Source organism: Cheilinus undulatus, linkage group 13 (assembly GCF_018320785.1).
Source record: "Cheilinus undulatus linkage group 13, ASM1832078v1, whole genome shotgun sequence".
Taxonomy (NCBI): Eukaryota; Metazoa; Chordata; class Actinopteri; order Labriformes; family Labridae; genus Cheilinus; species Cheilinus undulatus.
Window position 1 is genome coordinate 14,129,337 of NC_054877.1, and position 24,357 is coordinate 14,153,693.

General features: G+C 39.8%; 1 protein-coding gene across 13 annotated transcripts in view; it reads left to right on the plus strand.

The window, feature by feature from the left end:
- LOC121520598 (receptor-type tyrosine-protein phosphatase mu-like) overlaps positions 1–24,357 on the plus strand; it is a 284,435-nt gene that overhangs the window by 220,199 nt on the left and 39,879 nt on the right. For 5 of the 13 annotated variants that reach the window (XM_041804124.1, XM_041804128.1, XM_041804125.1 and 2 more), the window contains 7 exons: positions 2,804–2,884; positions 3,575–3,601; positions 5,175–5,186; positions 8,719–8,912; positions 10,368–10,376; positions 12,929–13,016; positions 16,643–16,719. In XM_041804124.1, the coding sequence (XP_041660058.1) occupies positions 2,804–2,884; positions 3,575–3,601; positions 5,175–5,186; positions 8,719–8,912; positions 10,368–10,376; positions 12,929–13,016; positions 16,643–16,719 (488 nt within the window). The remainder of the gene's footprint in view (positions 1–2,803; positions 2,885–3,574; positions 3,602–5,174; positions 5,187–8,718; positions 8,913–10,367; positions 10,377–12,928; positions 13,017–16,642; positions 16,720–24,357) is intronic. The other 8 variants (XM_041804126.1, XM_041804136.1, XM_041804129.1 and 5 more) reach the window with 5 other exon arrangements.

Here is a 24,357-nt window from a genome sequence, read left to right on the forward strand (position 1 = left end):
TTAATTATAGAAAATTAGTTGTGTTTGAGGTTCAACTAACAAAGTGAAAGTATTAGTTATAGTAATAGCCTAAAAGGAATAATCTCTGGGGCTAAAAGTCAGCCATGAGGTGCTAAACGAAACACCATTCTGTTTCCAGTCCATGAAGGAGCCCCACAACACGTACAAGCCGTGCCCTGCTGTGATAACCTATTAATTTCCTCCGTCCCAGGTTAAAGTTAATACTTTGTTGATGGACAGCTGAGCTAAGTCTGCACCCAGGGCTTGACCTGGTATAATCCCAGTCAAAACCATCAGATTAAAACTCCGCAGCAGCTTCTGTCTCCACACCCCTGCAGGGGATGAGCCCCAAAGATGCTCTGACCTTGATTAACTGTCTGTTAGTGTGACTGTTCAAGTCTGGCCCTCTGTCTGCCAGCACAAATCATTTAAATGCATTACTTTTTTCACTCCGCCTATCAGTTTAATGCCCTTAACACTGTACCTAAGCCTCCTCCACGGTCTCCTTGACCTTATATGACTGTCAATAGTGTTGTGTTTGTGCAAAACATCATGGCTGACAGATTAGAGTCCTGAACATACTGAACCAAAAAAGGGAGCATCAATGTGGCAGCTGAGTCTCTGCATGGTGCATGAGGAGCTTTATTGTATTAAGACCACTTATGACATATGATAGATATTTTAGATTTTAAAGGAATAGTCTGCCTTTTTCACTTCTCCCTTATGGCATGAATTGGTAATAGTATTTGCTTCACATGCATATCAAAATTTAGGAACTAATTACATAATTATCAGAAGAAACGTACTAAAGTTGACGAAAAGTATTTTTGTCATGAAGGATTATGGTTAATTGATAAGCTGATTGAAAATGATTTAATAACCAGCAGTTTTTTTGCTTTTAATCATCATAAATTGCAGGCAAACTCCTAAACATTCTCTAAATTACACGAAATATAAGTTTCTTGTGCACACACAAAACTTTCCCAAGTTCACTAGAGCGCTATTATATGCTTATGGAAAACTACGTGCACACAAGATAGCTTCCTGTGAGCAAACTATCTTGCGCACATCAGAAACTTTGTTTAGTGCATGCAAAAAAACTATATTCTTGGGCTTTTATGTTTTTATTGATAGAGGAGGACAGTGGATTGAACCGGAGACAGTAATGAGAGAGTGGGGGAAAGGAGCCACAAGCCGAACCCAGGCTGCACATGGGATGCAACCTAACAACTTTGTATTTATTACACCATATAATTAATCTGAGTTTCCTAAGACAATGTGGACATTCCTCAAAAATTTCCATATTTCCATGCAGTTTCAGGAAAATTTAGTAAAGTAAAGGGTATTCATGCATGCCTGACATAATGATTCGCTTTTTAAACATGTTTGTTGTATCATTATTCCCTCTCCAGTCATGTTTTGTTCCATTTAGCATCCAAACTGCAACATTTTGCATGAAATAAATTTCAATAGTTGAACATTTTAAAAGATGTGGGTCACAGTTTCTCATAAGGAGGTGAGGGTTGGTCCTGATACCCAAGCAGGTGAGAACCACTGAACTTTGGCCCACCCCTCCTTATAGTAGATCACGCCTAGCGGATAGGGCCTCATCACCCGGGGGACGGGGCTTGCTTTGGTTGTTTTTTTCTTCTTCTCTCTCTTTTCTGCACATCAGGCCGATATTTGTATGATAAATACTATCAAGGTAACGTACAGTGCTTAACAAATTTATTAGACCACCTGTTGCAAGTAAATAACTATAATTTGACATATTAATCAAGAAATGATAATGTACTTTACTATTTTTTCAGGGTTTTTTGTAAATCAGTAAATCTGAAAATTCATGGATAACAATAATAATTATATTTTAGCATCAAAAATACCATTTGGGTTGAAGAGCTTCTACATATTGGTGTATTAACCATTGCAGAAACATTAAAAAATGATTTTGGTAATTACCAATGCTGTTAATTTAGGGCAGTAGGGCATAAACCTTACTTTGGGTGGTGGTCTAATAAATTTGTTAAGCACTGTATATACAACGTTGACCAATCATAAACTTGTCCTGGGCTTCACACATTAGTGGATTAACCTTGAAGTTATCTGTTTTTGGAGATTGGTGCCATCCATAATCAAGAAACTCTCTCATCAGATCTGTCCAGTAAATTAACTAAATATTATTAATGCAGGAAGTCGGGCAGTGTAGGGGGACCTCATACCAGAGTCTGCTTAGGGCCTCACTTTGGCCAGGGGCAGCCCTGACTGAACTAAACTTTGTTGACAAACAATTTTGTCTTACTCTATGCATTGTTTGAACATTTATATGCATAACATTAAACTCTTCCTGACCCTAGTTGCTACTCCAGGTGCCGCCAAAATTTGAATCAGTCCTTTGTGACAAATAATTTTTCTCATCTTTATTGTAAAAGAAAGGGAAGTCTTAGCTCTGCTCATTCATTCATACCCACCACTCCTGTGTCTGTTGTTTTTGTGTATTGTTGTATTTTTGGCAGCTTTTTTACTGTACTTAATTGAGAAAACACACACTATAATAGCTGAGTTTGTGCTTTAAAAGGATTATCATACATGTGGGCTGAGGCGTAAACTCTTTAAATGCATAGAAAGTTGGCAGGCATGAACCTAGGATAAAAGAATACATGGTCTCCGGGGGGTTGAGTGTGATTTAGAAAGCTGTCTCTATAAACAGTGCTTTGACTGTTTTTAAAGCTGTAGAAGTTGTGAATACTACTGTCTTCATTAACTGTATTAAGTCTCTGATTGCCTTGTGTTTGTCCATCTCTAGCTGGATCCTCTCCCTCCTCCTTCACGCTGCCTAAAGCCAACACTCTCAGCTCCTCCATCCCTACAAACTCGTACTACCCAGGTAAACACTCACTGTATTTCCTCCTCCTAATCCTGTTTGTCAACACTGAAGTGCTTACTACATCAGCAGTGATACTGAGTGAAACCAGAAGGTGTGAAATTTAGTCATCACCAAACCTGCTGAAGTGTCTTAATAAGACACAATGTTTCCATACAGATATTAATTAGTTTGACGCTCATGGTCGGGCTTTTTTATGTAAATTACAGACTAAAGAAAACTGCAAAGTGTTTGATAATATTTGCCTTATAAATTATAAAGCCATTTCACAAATGAGAAGGTGGATAAATTAACTTTAGATGGTTTTACACTCTGCTACGTCTGCTTATAAAATGACTTTTTCAATCAGTTTGCCAAGATGGGATTTAGTTGTTCAATTATAACTCTAATTTCTACAAATAATATGCATAATTGTACGTCTTATGTCATCAGATTACAGCTCATTGATTAGATGGAGTAAAGGGAAGCTAGATTTCTAATCAGCCAAACTTACAGTGTAATTGGCTTTTCTGGAAAAGATTGGTTGATATGCTGCTTGGCAGGAAACCAGAAATCTGTCTTTTTTTTGTTTTGTTTTTATTTTTTTTTTATTTCTATTTTTTTGCTGTTGTTATTTTTTACTGGTTCTTCTTTTATTTACTGCAACTCTCTTTCCTGTTCCAACTTCTGCACTTGTTTTGGGGGTATGAGCAGATCCTTTTGTGCCAACTGCTATATTAGGTGAGACACATTTCCTTTTCCCATTCTTATAAGAATATTCCAGTGCATTTACAGTTTTAAGATGTTGAAGGTTTAACTGTGAGGACAAACAAAGCACAGATTTTCTCCCATTTTTTTTGCTTTTGTTTTGTTTTGTTTTTTTACTAAAGATGGCTTCTTCACCTTCATACCTGCCTGCTGCTTCTCCTCCCCCCTAGTCCTCCCTCCCCTCCTCCTCCCTCCCCCCCCCCTCCCCCCTCCCTGCCAATCAAAGGGGGGCTCTTCCTGGGCTGAGGCTGGCTTCACTCCATCCCATCCGCATTGCGTGTCGTGCGTGTGATGTCACTTACATGTTTGACCTCTCATATGCATGGACAGACATGTGGACTGGATGTGGGGGAGTGTCGGAAGGGGGGAGGGGGGGCAACGGGGGAGGGGGGGCAGGTTACCCTGGAGCCGTAGCAGCTGCACTGAGACAAACAGAGGGGTGACTAAAAAAAAAAAAGAGCTCTCTTTTAGCTCCGCTCACTGCAAAAATTAACCGAACATCCAAAGAGTTGCATTAGCTCTGCTGCCCTCCCCTCCCTCCCCCCTCTCCTTTCACTACACATTTAACTCCCCTCCCTCCCTCCAAAACAACAACCTTTTCTATTATTCTTTTTAATGTCGCTCCCCCTGCCTTTGGCTAACTTCTAGTGACCTACTTGTTTTTGTTTTAGTGCGGCCCATGTTTGTTCAGAGAAAAAAATAGCATTTTGTTCGCCTTTTAATTATTATCGGCCTTTGTCGAGTCGCCCAAAGTGCAGCAGCTTTTTGTACCAGCGCACCACATAATGCAGCGACTAAGTGGGGCACTAGAACTGTAATAATTAAACACTCAAGGCCAAGACGAAAGATGCAACAAGAAACGGAGCAGAAACTTTTATAGCAGCGTCTTTCATCATTACTGTTGTGACAGCTGCTCATGTTAGTCCCACATCTAATGAAGCATGAAACAATTAACATGAAATTACAGCAGCCCGGAAAAGGTTACATGCTTTCAGTTGTGACACGTGCAGTCACAGCATTGTCTCATCTGCTGAGGTTAATGATCAAAACTGATTAGATCATAAAGGATTTTTTTGATTTCTCAGATTTGAAATAAAAAAGACATAAATACAGGTGTCACCACTAGCATGTGCAAAATATAATTATAGCAATTAGAGGAAAGAAAATTTGAATGTCAGACTTTTCCAAAAATAATTAGCATAATTAAATTTGCCCTAAAAACTCGCTCCAAAGACGGCCAGTTTTCCACCATTCTTTTCTCCCTTGAAATCCATGACTTCCTTGTTTTTGTTCTTTTACTTTTGTCTTGCACTGTTGAAATTGCCCCATCCATCCACTCAACATTCCCCCCTTGACGAGGCTTTCTATCTATCTATCTAGGGAGTTTGGACTGAGAAGGCATGTGATCTTGCCCGTTAGCGTAGCTCTAAAAACCAATACTGTAACAGGTTCTCATGCTGTATTGTTGCTTATCCCCTCTCTCCTCTCTCTTCTCCTCTCTCTCTCTTTACATACGTAACCTCTTATGTATCTGCTATCTAAAAAGTGCCCATTAATGGTAAGTTTTCCCAAGTGGGCCCTGGGTTGGGGGAAAGGAGGTGGTGTTTACTCAGAGAGCAGGCCGACAGTGAGAGGCTGCTTCTGACATGATGACATTGATTGCATGACCAGTGGACATGTTAGCATCTCACCACCCTCCGTACCTTACCGTTGCCACCAAGCCACCATTAGCCTCTAGCATGGTCTCCAGTGCCCCATGGCAGCATCACCCCATGCATTCCCCCTCCCATCTCCGCTTTCCTCCTGTTTATTTTTTTCCTTCAAACTTTTTTAGGTTTAATTTTCTTTTCATTTTTTGGGGATAACGTTGGGTGGCAGGGGGTTGAATCCACGCTGTGTCTGTGTGATGCTTCTGACGGTGCCTGCTGCAACATGCTCACTGTGGCCCACCGCACCCCCTCACATCCTCCTCCTTCATGTTTCTGGACACCCTCCATTGTCCGCTGGCTCCCCCACAGCATCTGTGCCTCATGTCTGCCACTGACTGGATTACAGTATGAAAGAGCTGGAGCGGACTCTGACTTCCAAACACTAGCCGCAGCCCAAACCAGCATACTGTAGTGCCAGTTACAAACAAAAGTAAACTTGTTGTTTTACAGCATCTTTGTGTGGATTTTTATGATACTGTTTCTTGCAGTTGAGGGCCACTGACTCCTTTTAATGTGACAGTAGCCATATTTAATGCTAACAGTGTATTTTAATGGCTCTAGGCCTTTTATATTAAACATTTTGTAGCCACACAGTAAGACAGATGGACCTGAACCTTCCCACCACATGACTCATCCTATTACTCAATGATGTTGTGTTGTTGTGACCATCCATAATAAACAGATTACTAGTTGCAAGTTGTTTGTCAATCTGGAGGGTGGTGACATAATGCTTAACAGTAAATGAGATAATATGCCATCTGTGAATGGGAGCAGAATCAGTGTTAATTTCATCAAATAACACCGTGACTAAAATATTAGTGGATTACCTTTTTCCAAGACGATGACTAGACTAAAACTTGATAAAAGTTGATCTTTAGTGGTGAGAACTCTGACAAAATTATTGTTAACTTCCATCAAGGAGACTTGAATGTGAGGGCTGGTCTATGTAAGTTCCAAAGGAATAGGGTTAATGTTAGGGTTATCCATGTTATTACTCCACTATGCATAAAAGATATGTTACTATTTTTATCAGTATATTTTAAATCAATTTAGGTATTCATAGTGCATTGATATGACTGTTCTGCATTTATAATAATTGTACAATATAGCTAATTAAATTAGCTCAAACGATTAAACATTCTGACTAAAAGTACCGAAGTTAAAAACACTCAAAATATTTGTCATAACTGATTAGATAAAAGTTTTTAAGTTGTGGATATACATTTACTGAATCTAAGTGAAGTTAAAATATATAATTTACATATTGTTCATCCACAGCGGTTTTACCTATTTGGATTGACAACAAGTAACAAAAACAGAAAGTTTGTATTTGACCCAGGAAGCTCTCCTCTAGAGAGATTAGTACATCGTCCTTGCTTTAAGTAGGTCCCTACAGATGGGACCTGTCTAACTGAGTGGGTAACTTCACTCATGGTGTTAAAGGGTCTAATGCCTAAAGGCATTCCAGGGAAACTATGCAGATCATAGAGTGAATGGAAATAATTTGAGCGCAATGGCAAAAATTACCCAAAGTAATTGAGTACTGTTTGTTTGCAGCTATAAGGGTGTTCTATCAACTCAGAAAAAAATAGCTGGAAAAGCTACGAGGGTTTCTAAATGCCACAACTCATTTTTAAACGTTTTACTGTTTAGGTCTTACTGTGTAAAAACTAAAATGTGAGTACTTTTTAATTGACAAAAACTGGACCAAAATGTTTTGGGTGGTGTTTTTTTTTTTTTTTTTTTCATCGATTCATAGAAATTAGACCAAAACTATCTAATGTATCCCAAACTGTCGTGGTACTGTGCATGAAATGTGGAAGTGGCTTTTGTTGCCTTCCATCAAACTAGGATTTTCTGTGGTAACATAAGCAAGATGATCATTCTGATAATTAGAGCCATTTGGAGATGAAAACATGTAAATATTATTTGTTACACAAAAAACATGCAACATTATTATTCCCCTAACTTCTACTGGAGAGGATATACTATAACTAACTTTGTTCGCCCCCATCAGTATTTGCCAGCCATGCATGTTATTGGATTTTACTGATATCTGTAAAGTCAGAATTTACAAAATAATTTTAGCTGATACCAATATTTAAATGTAGTTTAGGCTTAAAATTTTAGTCCTTAAAACACACAATTCAAAGACTGAGGATACATAAATCAACAAATTTCTGTCATGAAAACTCACTTTAACTGCTAAAGAATGACAGTGAATAAGAAGATGATGAGTTTTGATGTTTCTCTTTTTAGTTTATGGGTTTGCTGAAATTCTTATTTCACCATCTCGTCTCTCTTGTGATCTTTAAACTTTATTGATATTTATGATTCACTTGGTTAGGGCAGTAAATAGCAAATTTTGCATAAATAATTAATATCAGGGCTTTCAAAGGATTACAGATTTTAATTGCAATTAATCGCACCCTTTTATCACATTCTAAAATTCTACTACTTTGCATTGAAAGTTGTTTTTGTGACATTCTGGATTTTTCTGCTACTATGTATCAAAACAAAATAAGTGAACAGTAAAAAGTAAATGTTTGATTGCATAAGATCCAAATGACTGTTGATATGTCCACTGAGCTTCCTGTGAGTTTTAAAGTGAAATGAGACATTAAAGAGCAGTGTTGGACTTATTTAACATTATTGTGGCTGCAGGGAGATGCTGACGTGGCTTAACCAAAGTTTGTTTAAAGCGACAATAAAGCATGAGATTAATTGTGATGAAATTGCACTTATTATGTATCATAGTTAATTGCAATTAATGTGATTAATCTTCACTGCCCTAACTAATAGTAAATTGATATTTAAAGAATCACATCTCTTTGCATTCAGACAGTAAGCAGCATGTTTTAACACTGTTGTTATAGACACATATCTAAATCTAGAGCAGCAGGTACCAGAAGTCAGGCAGTTCAGAAAATAAAACGTAAAACTTTCAGCTCATAATAGCATTTAGCTGAGAGCTTGATTTCAGAATAAAAGAAGGAATACCCACTAAACTGAGGACATTCCTTTAAAAACAACAGCTGTTGGCGCCAAGTCACTAAAGTAAGCCATTGGATGAAATCTTTTTCTTCTATTGCCATTATGTCACAGACAAACATATCTTCTGTAGAGCCCCCAGGAATAATCTACTTCAGTCTAAAGACTAACACTAAGTTTAGAATAGCTGCAAAATTAACACTGAACAGAATTAATCCGGATGAGAGGTGTTTTAAGCGCCACTTTGAAATCAACAAATACAAAATTGGCAGCCATTTTCTGCTTCAAGCGCTATGTCACCAACATGAATCTAAGCTTAACTGATACCTGCTGTTCCTGCCCCTCCATCCTGACCTGCTCTTGCCTTCTTCCTGTGTTTTTCTCCTCCAGATGAGAGCCAGAACATGGGCAGTGACACCAGCAGTCTGGTGCAGTCACACACTCACTCCCTGAGGAAGCGGGAGCAGGTCGACGTGCCGTACCAGACGGGTCAGCTGCACCCAGCCATCCGGGTGGCTGACCTCCTCCAGCACATCACCCAGATGAAGTGCGCCGAAGGCTACGGCTTCAAGGAGGAGTACGAGGTAGGACGCGGCCCAGCTGTCTCCCACCTCCCCTTCTTCTGCTGTAAACACAAATGAAGCCCTGTGATGGACTTGTAACATCTCCGCAGAGATCCTTAAAGTGGGGATGTTTGTCAGACTAACACCGGGCTTCATGTGTGTCGGTCTCTATGTGTCTCTCTCTCTCTTTCTGTCTGTCTCTCCCTGTTTTTGCACCACACAGCAGATCTGTTTTGTATCTCCCCAGATGCACTTTTATGATAAATTGTTAATGTTCCCCGTCACAGTGTGTTTACGGTGTGATGCGTTTTGTTGTTCATCTGTTCCTTGTTGTTTGCAGCGATTGTGCATCTTTTTGTCTGTCCCAGTTCCCCCTGCAAGACTCAGCTGTAGTCCAAACCCCCCCAAAAAAGAGTCAGGACCAGCCAGCTAGCGTTTTAGCTACATCCCCTCCTTAATCTGAATCAGACTCCGCCAATGACAGGCCCACCGCTCTCTCAAGACTGTCACTGTTGTCACACAGCAGCACCTGAATGTGACACCGTGCCTCTTGCTGACACCAAAACAAAAGATTCCACCCCAGAAGAGCATCGCTCTCATTTCCTCTCATTAGTGCAGGAGGCTGGCAGGCTTTGGCAGCTCTCCAGCCTCCTCGCCATCCCTCAGCAGCACCACAGCAGCCAGCCTCTTCTCACCCCGAAGCCGAGCTGTAACAGACTTGCTTCGAGCTAAATCCCTCTTTTTAAAAATCTAATCTGTAAATCTTTTTCTCCGACATCACACTAGGCCTTTTAAATGATCACACTGCTTTTTTTTTTACTCCTACATCTTCAGTCTTTCTTTATGACCTTTCTTCAACCTCACTTCACTTTTTCAACGCCTGATTCTTCTTTTCTCTCTCTCCTATTTCATAACTTACTCGTCTACACCTCCCCTCATCTTTCACCACTCCCTTTATCTCTCTACATCTCCCTGCCTGCCCGGTTCGACAATGTGTAGACCAGATTTATCAGTAATTAACTCCCCATTCCCTCTCATGACTACAGAATTAAATGATGCTACCTGCGGCATCAGATCATTGAGGGGTTGTAGTGCTCAGGGCTGTCCTCCAGGCCTAATCCATTATGGATAAAGGTGTTTTGGGTCCAGCATTAAGTAGATGCAAAAAAGTCATTCAGAAAAAAACAACACCAAAACTAATGACTGGCTCTTTTCTCCTTACTGGCTGTCCACAGACTTGGCTGCAAAAGTCTGTAGACGTCTGACCTCATTCTCACTCAGCTCACTCATCTGTGTTGTCCTCCTCTACTGTCCTCTCTTTCTATTGATCTGTCTTAAGGTTAATGCCCTTTTTAACCGTTTATTTCTGATGATTAGATTGGAGCCTCGTGCACCTCTAAACCTGTTGACTTACACTGTACTATATCTCTCTCCAAACCATGCTTCTTGTTATTCTGTACGTTAACTTTGGATCAGATAAACGAGGTAAGCCAATATTTTTGGTACTTTGGTATTTGTGAAATATTTTAAACATGTAGATGATATGACAAACCTGATTGATGGTGCTTGTTGGCTAATTTCTAAAGCCCTGTGGGATTCAAACATCTCACATGATCTTGTATGATCTAATCTGAAAAGGGCATTTACCAGCAGAAGCTATGCAATGTTATTGAAGCATTGATGATGAAATGTGCCAAAATGTATGTTTCTTTTTAACTTGTCATGTCTAGTAAGTACAATGTCCCCATGAAACTTTTCCCCCTTATAAATGAAGTTGTACAGCTGCTAATAGCCAGCTGTTGATAAAGTGCCTGAAAGCCATGCACATAGACCTTTTGCCTCTGATGTCACACAATCCCCACCTGGATGTGTTACTCACTGGATACTAGGGATAAACAAATACTGCTTCCCTATAGCAATGTGTGTATGAAAGGGGGTCTGGCTGCAACCTTAGAGTAGACTTAACCCCCCCCAGACCAAGGGGACTGAGACCCCAGGTTGGGAATCACTGTTATAAATGACATAGAAATTAAGTAACTATGCTTAATAGACCACAGATAAATTATGTACTTATGCTTTACTTATGCTGTATTATTGCCGAGTGTGTAGTTGTCATCATTGCTTTTATGTCCACTTTTTTCTGCTCTCTGAAAGTTTAAGTGATCAGAAAAGAGGTTTAATCTGCTAAATAAATGTGTTTTTGGCCTGTCCTCTATTGTTTTCAGCTTGTTTTACATGTTGCACAATCCCACAGTGAGAATCCCAAAACCCTATAAGCACAAATAAATACATTTTGAATGAATCTCCCTTTTTTACACTTGAATGATTAATTCATACTGGAGCAGCTCAGTACAGCATTTTTGTGTCCCCATCCTTTTATAGTTTTATTTCTCACTTTGCTATGGTGTGTGCTATATGTAGAGTGTTCTATATGCAAGTTTCCCCACAGTGGCTGTCGAGAAAGTACGATGCTTTTTACTTACAGTAAGTGGTTACAGGCGAAGAAACAGCACATGCAGACAAACTGTGCTGGGACTGTAGTGCAGCAGGAAGCCTGTAATTAAAAAACATACTAAGTTGGATCTGGGCCAGTGGGAATAATTTGAGCAGTGTGAAAAACTACCTGCAGATGCACTAAAGTAGAACAACGACCTTTTTGCTACAAAATACTTCATGCAGGTGGAGCCATCCATTGTTTTTCAATCACTGTCTGATGAATTTTTGGAAGCTAATTATCCCCAGAATGGGTTTAGATCCTTTAAATTGAAAGCCTCAATATAATCTCTACCTCTTGGGATACAAACTACTTTATCATCATAATAAGTTTTTGTGGATTGAGCTTCTAAACAGGCTGAGAAATGAGACCACAGCATCCGGTGCAGGCAGGGTCAGTCAGTTTAAGAGAGAACTATTATAAAGTTGGCAGGTACCGACTGTTGGCTTGAAGATGATTTGTCTCCAGATGCTTGATATTAGACCTTTATCCTTCAGGGTGACAGAGAGAGCGACATTGGCCCATGCATTTACTCAAGACGTACTGCCACAAGAGGAGAGGCCTGTATAATCCATCTCTGAGACACACTTCCATCTTCACTGGAAGGATGGGACATATTTTTAGCATATAAAAGCTGTTTCTCAGTGAAATCACTAATCCTTAAGACTTCATACAGGGAATATGTCCTTGTGTCGTGTCTGTGAGACCTTTTATTTGCTAGACAAATGGCTTGCTGCCTGCCGTAGCACGGAGATGAATGAAACCATCAAGTCATAGAGCAGTGATGATTGAAGACGACGCACGCTGCTCTCTCAGACTCTAAAAGGAACCCTTGAAACAATCTGTTTAACCTCCGATAAATGCTCTTGAGCCTTTTTCTTGCAGATGGTCTGCATTCTAATGTATTAGCTGACTTTTCAAATGTGCATTAGCTGACTATCTAAAAGACAGAACAATACCATGTTTTTGTCTAGGCCAGCCTGCTTGGAGCCAACTCCACCCGCCTCCTGCCCCTTGCTTGAACAGTGGTGGACTGGCAGTGGAGATGTATTTTCATAATTTGGCTTAATTGTGCCTGGTGTGCCATCAGAATGGAAATCTCCACAGCGAGGGATGATGAATATTTCATGAGGGTAATGTGAAGCAAAGCAGTTTTGATCTGCAGACGATGAGCTGGCTTTATTTTTCTCCCCGCCACAAGCTGATTGAGTCCTTCAGACGCGGCGGAGCGACAGCCGCTGCGGTGGCTCCGCCCGGGAAAAAGGCAGCGCAGGGGGAGAAGTTTTAGTGTGACACCCGTCTCTTCTGCCCTAATGACACTCTCTGTTTGACACAGCTCCCCAGGAACCGCCATCCACTCTGTGTTTCATGTCTAATAATGATGTGAATATGTCTTTCTACTGCTAATGCTCCCTTTCTTTTTACTGGTAGTGCAAAAAGCAGAAGACTGTGTTCTTTAGCCCTGTTATCATTCAGAGTGCTCACACATGACACCATATTTTACCTCCCCCCTCTTTCTCTTCTCTATTTTCTGTCTTTTCAGAGCTTTTTTGAAGGACAGTCTGCACCGTGGGACTCTGCCAAGAAGGATGAGAACCGCATGAAGAACCGATATGGGAATATTATTGCATGTGTGTACAAAGCATCTCCTGAGCACTCATGAGTTTTTTTGTATGTGTTCCGTTTTCATTCTTCAGGCTGATTTATTAGCCAGGCTTGTGACTCTGGATAACTATAAGCTGCTCAAACAGAGTTTTATTATCAGCCAACGAGAGCAGCTTTGACCTTTCCAATCTACTTTTATATTCATCTTCCTGCAGTGTCTTTTCACTTATGAGAAATCAGCCCTGCAGCACATGGTGCATAACATGTAGCCTCGGCTGTGTTTGGAAAATGCTGTAGTAGATTTCACTATTGAATCGTATTTGTTTTCCACACTTGGGCTAAGCTGTAATGCTAATTTAGTAAATAATGCTGATTGGATGATAAGTGGATGGGCATGAAGATCCAAATTTGAAGTTTTTCTTCTTAGTATTTAAAAACTACACTGAAAACAGTGTTGTTTTTACCTAAGAGCTGAACATTAGAGTTTAATTCAATTTGTGAAATATCAAGAGTCAAGGCCTTATGGTTTTCATTTCATGTTTTTGATCATTCATGTTTGCTCTTAGTCACATTAAGTGTTTTGACGAGTGCCTGTGCTGTGCTGTGACTCCAATCTCACTGAATACTTTTAAGGGTTATAAAGTCTTTAATCCTGCATGTTTTGTTGTATGATCAAGGTTGTTTGCAGATAAAAGATAACATCCACATGGGGGGCAGGAAGTGATTTCTGCATAAAGTTGCAAACAAAGTAAACCTTAGCTACTTTTGATTCCTGAAAAAAAGTGACACATTAAGCTTGAAATACTCACAAAGAAACAGTGGCAGACATGTAAGCCTCTGTCTAAAGCTTGGACCTGTGGAGTCAGACAGCACTCATATATTGTCTGTTTCCACCTAATTTTAAATAAGTAAACAGGGTGTTTGCTGAGTCTCAAAAATTAGCAAAAATTAAGGCTTCTAAACAGTCTAAAGGAGCTTTTGTAGTTTTAAGTTTTACCTACAGTACATTACTTTTGGATAGGTTCTTCTACATTGTGGTCTGACTACTCTTAAGGCTCTTAATTAGGAAAATCAGACCTGCCATTGCCTGCTGCTTTATGGTATCTCATGGTCTAATCATTCAAATCTATTTTACCAGGAAAACCTCACTCTTGCAAATGAGATTAAGAATCTCATTTGCAAGAGTGCCTTGGCCAAGACTGACAGCAGTACAATTAACAAAGACACAGACATAATAAACAGCTTTTACAATCTCAATCCTGAGTGACAGAACAGAAAGTTATCAGTCACAGCCATCTATAACTGGATACATCTTCCTCCAGTGCCTTCAATCAGGAGCTGAAGACACCAGCTCCTGACAACTTAAGGTGTCCTGTAGCAGATTCCCGGCTGCAGGAGCAGCATACCTGTAACTACTTTTACCCAAGACGCTAAGTTTTGTGACTGAGCCACAGAGTGAAGATGCTCCAAGAAAGTTTAATTTGCATTCAAGAATAATACAAACAACATTTTCTTTTCTGTGTTGTCACATCTTTATCCTACAATCAGTACAAGACACATGCATAACTGTGTCGCTAATGGAACAGAAATTAAAGATGAAATCTTAAAATGTATGAAGATGGACTTGTAAAGTGTCTTAACAAGTATTACATTAAACATCAGATTTTCTGTATAAAACCTTGTACAATTTGGCACAGTAAAGCCTGATATTGCCTGTTTTCACAGCTAATGTCCATTGAGCTTCTACCATTTTAAGAGGAAATTCGTCTCTTTTTGAACATTTGGTTTAGCGCAGTAACAAGAGCCTCTCAAATGGCTCTTCATTTAGAAGCAGTTTGGCTTTTAAATGTGTATTAATTAAAAAAGAAGTTAAGAAAGAACCCTGTTTTTTTAGAACCAGCTTGTCCACACTTGACACATCATGAGCGAGTAGCTTACCCCTTAAAGTTTATATGCTAAACTGTATATTACAGATTCCATTAAAAGCATGTGTATAGCAAAATGTGGTTGAAAAGTCGCAGCTAGACTGTCTTTATCTGGATAAACATCTTGTAGGAAGAGTCAGCAAGAGTACATCATTTATGACACAAACCGCCTCCATGCCAGGCAGGTCAATTAGCCAATGAGGAAAAAAGCATTTTTTGTAAAGTGTCAACAAAAACTATAACTTAAAATGTTAATCAGCTACCTTTTATCCATGGAGAAGACAAGACTACGACTAGCTAAAATAGATATTTGATAATTAAAAACGCTGACAAAAATGTATCTCTCCGCTGTGCGTAAAATCTGTATCAAGACGAAAGGCTATTTGGTAGAGAGTATACAAGGTACGTCATTATTTTCTTCTGTATGTTTCAAATTAATTAAACACACAGTATGTAAAATTCTGCCACCAGGGGGCTCTCAACTGAAACAATAGCATAATACGACCGGTAGAGTCTAGCTCTGTCCAGCTCTGCTGTTTACTTCATGTTTTGAATTGAGGACTGTGTTCAGTAAAAAAGGTGCTAGAAACATCTGGAACATGCACATTCTGGGCCTGCTTTCAGCAAGAACCCGGAAGTTCCTTTATCAGTGCGTTTCTCTCTCATTTTGAAAAGTTTAAAACAAAACGTTGGTTTTCTGTTTAGTCAATACACCTTATTAGGTGCCATTTTTACTGAACAGAGTCCTCAATTCAAAACAAGAAGCAGGACTGAGACGGAAGCAGCTGAGGTGGGCGAAGCTGAGCCGTGCTGGTCAAAACTCACTGAAAATTCAGAGTGGTGGGGTTCCATGTTACAGAGGTGAATTTGGGAGATTAACTCACAGCCCATAGCAGCCTACATAAGAAGACATGTCCCATTACATTTATAAAATTAAGAATTTCTCTATTTTAAAAAAATGTAGGGAATATTTGAGATACTGCAATACCTCAATAAATATATGCTTCTGTAAAATAGAAATGGTCACCTTTAAAATTAATATAGACATTTCAGTGTTGTAATTCTACATGGTGTATCTTTAAGGTATTGATATGGGTGTTTTACATTTATATGAATTTTACAGTATGGTTAATAAGATGAGTTTTAAAAAAATAATTATTTTGACCCAAAGTAAGGACGTTTAATTGACTTAAACTGGTCAGCAACTAAAACTGGACTAAAATTTTAAGCGTGAAAGTGACCAAATGTGACTAAAACTGAAAGGAATTTTAGTCTAAAAATAGCTGCCCAAATCAACACAGGTGCCGGTCCACATCTTAACTTTCTTTCATTTCCATTGATTTCTGACCTGTGTTCCTCACTTCCTGCCCTCCATCTGACACTGGTGTCACAGGGATCACGTGACTGCAGACGACCACTAATTTTCAAAATATCACCAATATTCAAGCAGACAGCAGCATCTCTGTGTTTGTCAAACAGAATCAATGGCATGACCCCTGCCTCTTCTCAGACATGTTACATTTCCACAGCTTCATGTCCATCCCTGCCACAGTTTGATGCCAGTTTTGCCGCTTCTCCATCACCGCTCTGTGCCTCGTATCGTTTGTGTCTCCGCTCCTCTGTTTTTACTGTCTGTCCCTCTGTCCCTCTCCGCCTTTTCTTCTCTTGATGCCCTCGTTAATATGATTAATTCAACGCCGGTTTCTTCCTCTCCGCCTCTCTTCCAGATGATCACTCCCGTGTCAGGCTGCAGGCCCTGGAGGGGGAACAGAGCTCCGATTACATTAATGCAAATTACATTGATGTAAGTACACACACCAGCCAGCGCCACCAACGCAAAGGTCACTGCGCTTCCTTACGGGGAGAGAGAGGGCGCTGGTGCCGCCGTCGCAGGGGGGCCTGGGGGACAGCGCAGCCCCAACTGCCTGCCCATCACATGCACCTACACACACAGACAGAGGTAGTAGCACATACACAGTGCCTTTATATTCAACTTTAGAGGGCTGCTGTATCGCTCTATTCATCGGATATATTAAGAGGAATGAGGATCAGAAGCTGACAGCACTGGGAGAGAGAAAAGGCAAACCAGCACACGAGGGAAACTGAGGTTATAGTTTTGGACTCTGCTTTGAAAACAGACTGAACACATTGTGAAAACTAAAAAGAGAAGAAAAAGAAGCAAAGTTTTACAACTGATTAATTAGCCAAGTTATAAAAGTGAAAAACTAATACAGCTTCACAAAGAGAGCAATACCACATCAGAAAAAGAAGATGTTACACAGAAATTATCATAAAATAAGGGCCAGTTTTGTGGCCTGGCTGCTGTAAGACTTCTGATGCTTGATGTGGATGAAATCTAAGGTTCAAAAACTATCATACCGTTATGGCAGCAGGGTCATGTTACTCCTGTCAGAAAAAAATGATTTATATGAACATTTTCCTACTGCTTTTATGATAAAGGTTTGGTTATGTTTGTGCAGCTATTGTATTCCAGTGTGAAGTCATATACTCATGGAACCACCCCCTACTGAGCAAGAAAGGCTTCTTACAGCTGTAACCATAGAGAAGATGACAGTGTTGGTTGCCACCCACATGTTTTAGACTGTTTTTTTTCTTAAATGAAACAAGGTTGTTGGATGCACTTGCTGATGAGAAGCCTGCGTTACACTTCTACAAAACTCCATGCAAGAAAGGAAACACACAGAGGAGCAAAAGGTGGATTAAAGTTGTTAGATTCTCCACTGTTCCTTTAAGGATCAAAACAGCAGCACCAAACAGACTTCTCCTAATCATGCCATCAAATATTGTGGTAACCTGAACAGAATATGACATCTTTAACAAGAATCACAGCACCAGAACACTGACTGAATGCTCATAGTCATCCTCATAATATTGAAGTTGTGTGAACTCTCTGAGCCCAGCCAGTTTCATCTTATTAACTGTATTTATGACCCAAACCCTATCTAAACCCAACATTTTTAATAATTTGGGTGTTTTATTAGTGTTCCAAACTTCAATTTTGATTTGTTTTAATACATACAACATAGAAGCATGTGCTATAGATGTGCCATATTTATCCTCTTTGATAGAAAGAGCAGTGAGGATGAGGAGCAGACGCACAGATGTCACTGTGCACACATTAGTCTGTAAACAGACTAGGCTACTGTCTGCATTGCTCTCCACTCACTTCAGTAGTAACCTGAATCACATTAAAACATTTTTGTCTTTGAAAATCGAACCTTTCACATCCCCAGACAGCAGCATTATTGACCCAAGAGCATCAAAAACACTTCAAACTGTCTGTACTTTGGCACACTTTCATCCTTGCAGCTATGCAAGGAGAAAGATTCTACGCTACAGCAGATATACCAATATTGCCAACATTACCTAAGCACAGATCTGATGGTAATTTTGATGATTTTTATCATTTAAATATGCCCTGTATGCTGTATAAGGGCCCAATGTGACAAAAGCGTACAGTATGAATTAATGTATCCATTGTCTGTAGTTGTCAGGGGATGTAAACATGCATTGTTTTAAAGGTCTTATGTCTCTGCTGTCAACAGTAGCAGCCACTGTCCTAAGCGCTTTTTACCCTGGGCTTTACTGCTGGTCATGTGACACAAAGCCATGAATATGCATAGAGAGACAGGAGATTGTGGTCGTAGATGCATGTCGGCCTCAAGTGTTTAAAAGCAAATTAGCTACAACAATATTCGCCTTGAGATGTTTAGCGGCATAATATTAAAGTCAACAAATGCTGACGTTGCTTCAGCGTGACCCCAGTCATTATTTGCACAATTATGTCACTGTCATTATCACGTCTGGTCGTTTTAAGTGATTGTAAAAAGCCAGCGATGTTGTCATTTTCTGGAGGACTAATGATGCAGACTTGAAAAACTGCAGAGCTGTTTTTCTGTCTCTTAGCTGCTCACTCAGCTACTGTTAGGCTCTGGAAACTCTCACGGACAGTCTGGAGAATCAAACTACACACAGCAGTTTTTTAAAGAGCTTTAAATATACCACAAGAGAGTACTTGCACACAGCACTTACATGCACTTAAGTTACTTAGCATATAGTTTTACAGTAAGTAAAAGTCATTAAAAAGTGGCGTGAGACATGCCTCACGTTTAAAACACATTTAACCCACTTAGCTCACACAATAGAGATGCTCCTGATCTGACCTGATTTACCGCTGATAGCAGTGTCTGTAGCCGGATGTGACCAATCACCGCCGTTCATTGGCCTCTTTGAGCAGATGCTTCCTCTCCGTGTGTAATGGCTCGGTGATGTACCTGACTCCCTAAGTGGTTTTCAGCTCTGGAGAGAACTCTCACTCCATCTCCTCTTCCCTCCGCCCCTCTAATGTGGTAATTTGTAATCTCTTGTTACGCCTTCAAACATAAATTCATAATGCAAGGTGTGCCACGGCAAATGCACGGGGCTTAAATTATTTACTTTTCCCGCTATTCACTTTATGGGCCATTATGTTACAAAAAGGAGCCGCTGCAGAGAAGACTCTCACAGTAGAGAGGGCCCCATTATAAGATAAGAATATACGCATATTAAAGAGGGTCCTGATTGAAAAGGATTTCCACCGCTCTGCCAGATTCATTGAAAAAGTACTTAGTAGAAACGCAGGCAGATGGGTAATGATGTTTTTGCTCTTCAGAAAGCTTTTTAACCCATCTAGAAGCTTGTCCTGCCCAATAAACTCTTATGTGTAGAACATTTCCCACAGTGTTTGTTATTGTACTCCATTATACCGCCGATTATTTGGAGTCATGTACGAGTAAGCAGAGGCAGTTGGGTATGTTGCTTTTCTCTGCAGCTGATGGAGTGTTTTCATAAGCATTTGGGAAGCAAACTATCAGGGAAACAGCCCTTTGTCTGCAGAGTTTTGTTTCTGTGCACATGGGGCACAGAGAGGTTTGCATGAGTTATGCAGTCATAAAGTGATGCGTGCTACGGAGCTGCAGTTCGCAATGAATCCAAGTCAACCAGTTCTGTATGCAGTGACTTTTTTGCACTAGCAATACAAAATTTTTATCAGCATAAGTAGCAGCTCTGCTGCTTTTGAGATACATTTAACGTAACAACCAACAGTTCACAAGACATAATATTTTGACTGGGCTCATCTGAAGTTAGCCTGTTTCATACATTTTACATGGTCATTCATTCATCAGTTTTACATGCTCATGTTTACAACACCTAAGCTAAAGGCTGTTGTCTTGAAGTTCCTGCATGCATGGTTACTGTTCTGTTTTGCATACTGAGACGGAGCAAACTGACTTTTGTATATTCAGTTGTATTCAGTATAACCAGTCACATACATCTGCTCCACATTTCAGGGTGTTTCCACACTCTCAAACTCACAAAACTTAGGGCCCTAGTTTTTCTCCTTATATTTCAAAATTTACAGTATGTCGAGCCACATATAACTTCTTATCACAGTTATGGATGGAAGGAGAATCTCAAACTGGTAATTTAAACAAGATTAGACTTTCTGTTTGGTAAAGATGGTCATATTCTTTTTATATTTATTTATTTGTTTAAAAGAAAAACTTTAATTTTGGACTTAAATTCTGGAGCTTTGGCAGTGAGGTGGGGGGTTCTTTCGATCCATCAGAAACCCCTCTTGCTCCTGGCTTGCACCTACCTAGACTGGACTTCCTCCCTATGGCAATATACACTGTCTCCTCCACTGTTAGTGGTTATAAACACTACCTGAACCTAAATGTGAAATACCATTTCACATAATACCATATGTCGCTTATTTTTTATTACTCTCTGCTTTTGTTTATAGCATTTTTCTTCAGGAATCAGCCATTGTAGTTATTGCTGTATTTCTTATTTATATCTCTTATTTAAGTCATATTTGGAATTTCCCCTTGTGGGACTCATAAAGAAATATCTTTTTATATTCCTTTATTGCCCAATGCTATATCGTGTATAATAGCAGCTAACTCCAGATCCCCCTCCAACCCCTTTGGGAATGATAACGTGTTTTTAATTCTGACTTACAAATCACCACATAAAAGATAAAGAGAAAAACATATTGTAAGCTCTGATGCAGCCCTGGCTATTGTTGCTGCTTTGACATATTTGAGCAAATTCCGTTTTATTTTAAACCTGGAATAAAGATCTTGGCTGGGTATTTAAGTAGTCTGTTAGAAGTTTTATGGAGGAGCAGTAGGCGTGCTTCACCAACTGTTATTAAAAAGATTTTTGCCCTTTAAACCCACTTAATATACCATTAAAAAATAAATGAACACTGGAGAGCGCAAGATACATTTTGAGGTTTTTATACCTTTATTTAAGAGAGGAGGACAGTGGATAGAGTCAGGGATGTCAGCCTGGTCACACACTGCCGTGGGATGGCATCCCATTCTTCAACCAGCATTTGTCATAAGTCGGCCAACGTGGTTGTGTTGGTCACTCTGTCAAGAAAAGCACGCCAAAGCTGATCCCACAAGTGTTCAATGGGGTTGAGGTGAGGAACGCTGGCATCCTCTCTTGTGACAAATGCTGGCGATCAGCAGGAGGAGGAGGTGCCAGGCTTTTATAGCTGTATACGCTTCTCCCTTAATGCTACTGAAGTTCCTGTTTGTCAGAGGAATAAGTTGTTAAATTGACAATATGTCCTGTTTCTTCAGACTTCAGTCATCCAATCCACCAAACAAGAGTCAGTGGCAGAGTAAGCCTTCTGGCATTGGCAGAGAAGATTTGCCAAATTTTTCATGGGCACAACCCACATATTCAGCTCTGCTGCTCATTCCACAAATGCATGTTCTTTACAAATGTGGCTTTTTTTTTTTTTTTTTTTTGAGAGAAATAAGCAGGCTCTCTAACGGTATGAGATTTATTCCAAGCATTGTTACAATAAAGAAATAGTCTACCAAAGACTAATTTCCTGACTTTTTCTGCTATATTTAGAATAAATCACATTAATTTTATTGACCTGTTATAAATAAGAGTTGAAAATATGGGTAATTAAGTAAAATCAAGTAAATTAGTTCTCATTTTTTCGTGTGCACCATGTACACACAGCCCTCCAGTCTTATACCCTTGTATGGCCATTGAAAGGGCGTTTCTCTATATCAATTAGAAAACATGGACAAGCGTCGAGCTTATAAACATATAGCAATAATCCAATTAAGAATGCAGTTCAGTAGTTTAAGAATGAATCCAGTGTAGGTTTCTCTTAAGGACTGTCTTCAAAACAAATCTAAGCGGTATCACAGGAAGATGTTGATAAATGAAGTCCAATGTTCATGTAAACTGAAATTGCTGTATTCAAATGCTTTAAGTATCCAGACAATGGAAATTAGAGGAAGTACAGAAAATGTACAACTCCTTCCATATTTTGGGATCCTTCGAGTTTCTCTTGCAGCCCCTTAGGAGTTCCTCACCCCGCAGGTTTGGAACCACTGCTGTTCCAGATGTGCAGGCATTCCAGCAAACAATACAGAACCCACCTAAAGGTACTCTTACTTTGTACTCTTCACCAGCCGTGCATACCAACGAAAACTTCAGAATTATAACAAAATTACCACAAAGCACCTAACAGACAATAAATCTCTGTCTTTTGGGGCCCCTCAGGGTCTTCAGCTGCAGGCTAGCTTTTTTACCCCGTTAATAATGCAGCCTTTTTATTCCCTATGACTACTGTGTAGCATAAAGATGTTCTTCTCTCTGGATCATAAAGAAATCATTGCATATGAGCTCAACAGAGGCACAGTTTAGTCTTTGTTTTGGGAAGGTAAAAAATGAGTTTATAACATTATTTTGGAGGTGATGAGGTTGGTACCCCAGATTAGCAAAAGTAGGCTATGTAATGATATTCAGAATGAAAATACAAATTCATGCCCACAGGCGAAAACATCTCTTCTTTCATATTTATACATGGATCACGCCACAGTTGCTGGAAAGAATTAATATAAATGAACATTGTAATGTGCAATGCAGCAAAATACAGAGAGAATAACACATATTTAATTCTCCTTGAGTCATTTACACATCCCTGGAAACAAAACATGTTCAATTAATAATTCCAGCTGCATTTATGTCTTTGTGTTGATCATAAAGAAACATGCTTATGTACCTAATGAATGTGTCTAAAACGGAGTGAGTCCATTTATAGTAAGCTCTACTCACCTGACAGTGACTGTCAGGGCCCTGCTTTCTTCCCGTCTCTCCCCCCCCTAATCCGACAGTGTGCTGGGCCCCCACTTTACTTGACAGAACTTACATGAAAGCACAAACAAATCTTCTCCTCAGTCCAGAGATAAAGAAGTCATTAAAAATGGAGGACAGTTGAATAGCTGAAAGAGCCCGGTGGATGAGAGAGAGAGTGAGGAAAATATCCTTTGTGTCTTCCTTTCCCTTCATTGGAGGAGCGTTAATCACAGTCCAAGTTAAATTGAATATGAGTGAGATAAGCAGAGCAGCAGGGGTGTGTGGAGGGTTGTCAGGGAGGGGGGAGAAGACAATCAAGAGGAGGCAGGGCCTACGAAGAGCCTTTAAGTCCTAATGTTTTGTTTCCTGCCTCATATCTCTGGAGAGGAGACAAGGAATTGGACAAATAAAACTTGAAGGGATTAGAGTAATCCGTGAGACTGGGGGCCTATTGTGAAGATCAGTGCTGTTAGTTGTATCTTGGGGATTATCAACACTTTGGCTGCTCACTCCAGAGGTGTGCTGCATATAGAGTGTGTGATGGAGAGTGTTTATGCATCTGGTATCCTGAAGCATCCATCAGGAGCTTTCAGCGCTGCAGCTTCCTCACTCACTCAGTCAGACGCTGAAATAAAGGACTGAATGGGTTTACAGTAGGAAACAGCAGGTAGATTGGCTGAGTTGCATGCATGCATTTCTCAGACTAAAGAGAGCCAGTGGGTTTAATAATTTTCTGCAGAAACTCAAGACATTAGGAAAAGAAGCAGCTGCTAAAGCCACTGAAAACCCATATCCTCTGTTGCCTTCTTACAGTATGACTTAGAGTCATGTGAATGAAACAGCTCCCACCAGAAATGTAGCAAATTACTAATAATCCACAGTTTGAGATTTCCTATTTAAGTTTCTGCAAATTAAGGATGTTCATAGGTGACTAATTTCAAAGTCACTAAAGGAAAAATTCAAATTCAGACGAGATGAGGTAAGAAAACTCCAAAATCAGTCAGTACTGAGCACGAGTTGGCTAACAGAGTTAGCATTTCCAGCCTTCGCCCATCAGTTTTGCTTGCAGGATAATGTCTTCATGCCTGTGTTGATTACACAGGTTTGTGGTTGTTGATGATGTAGGTCTAGTTTTTTATATAAACTAAAGACGACACCTGAAGCGGGTGGAAAAAAAACACATACTACACGTATGTATTCGGAACAACAAAACATCTAGTACTGCACTGACAAATAAACGTGTTTAATCAGTACTTCATGAAGC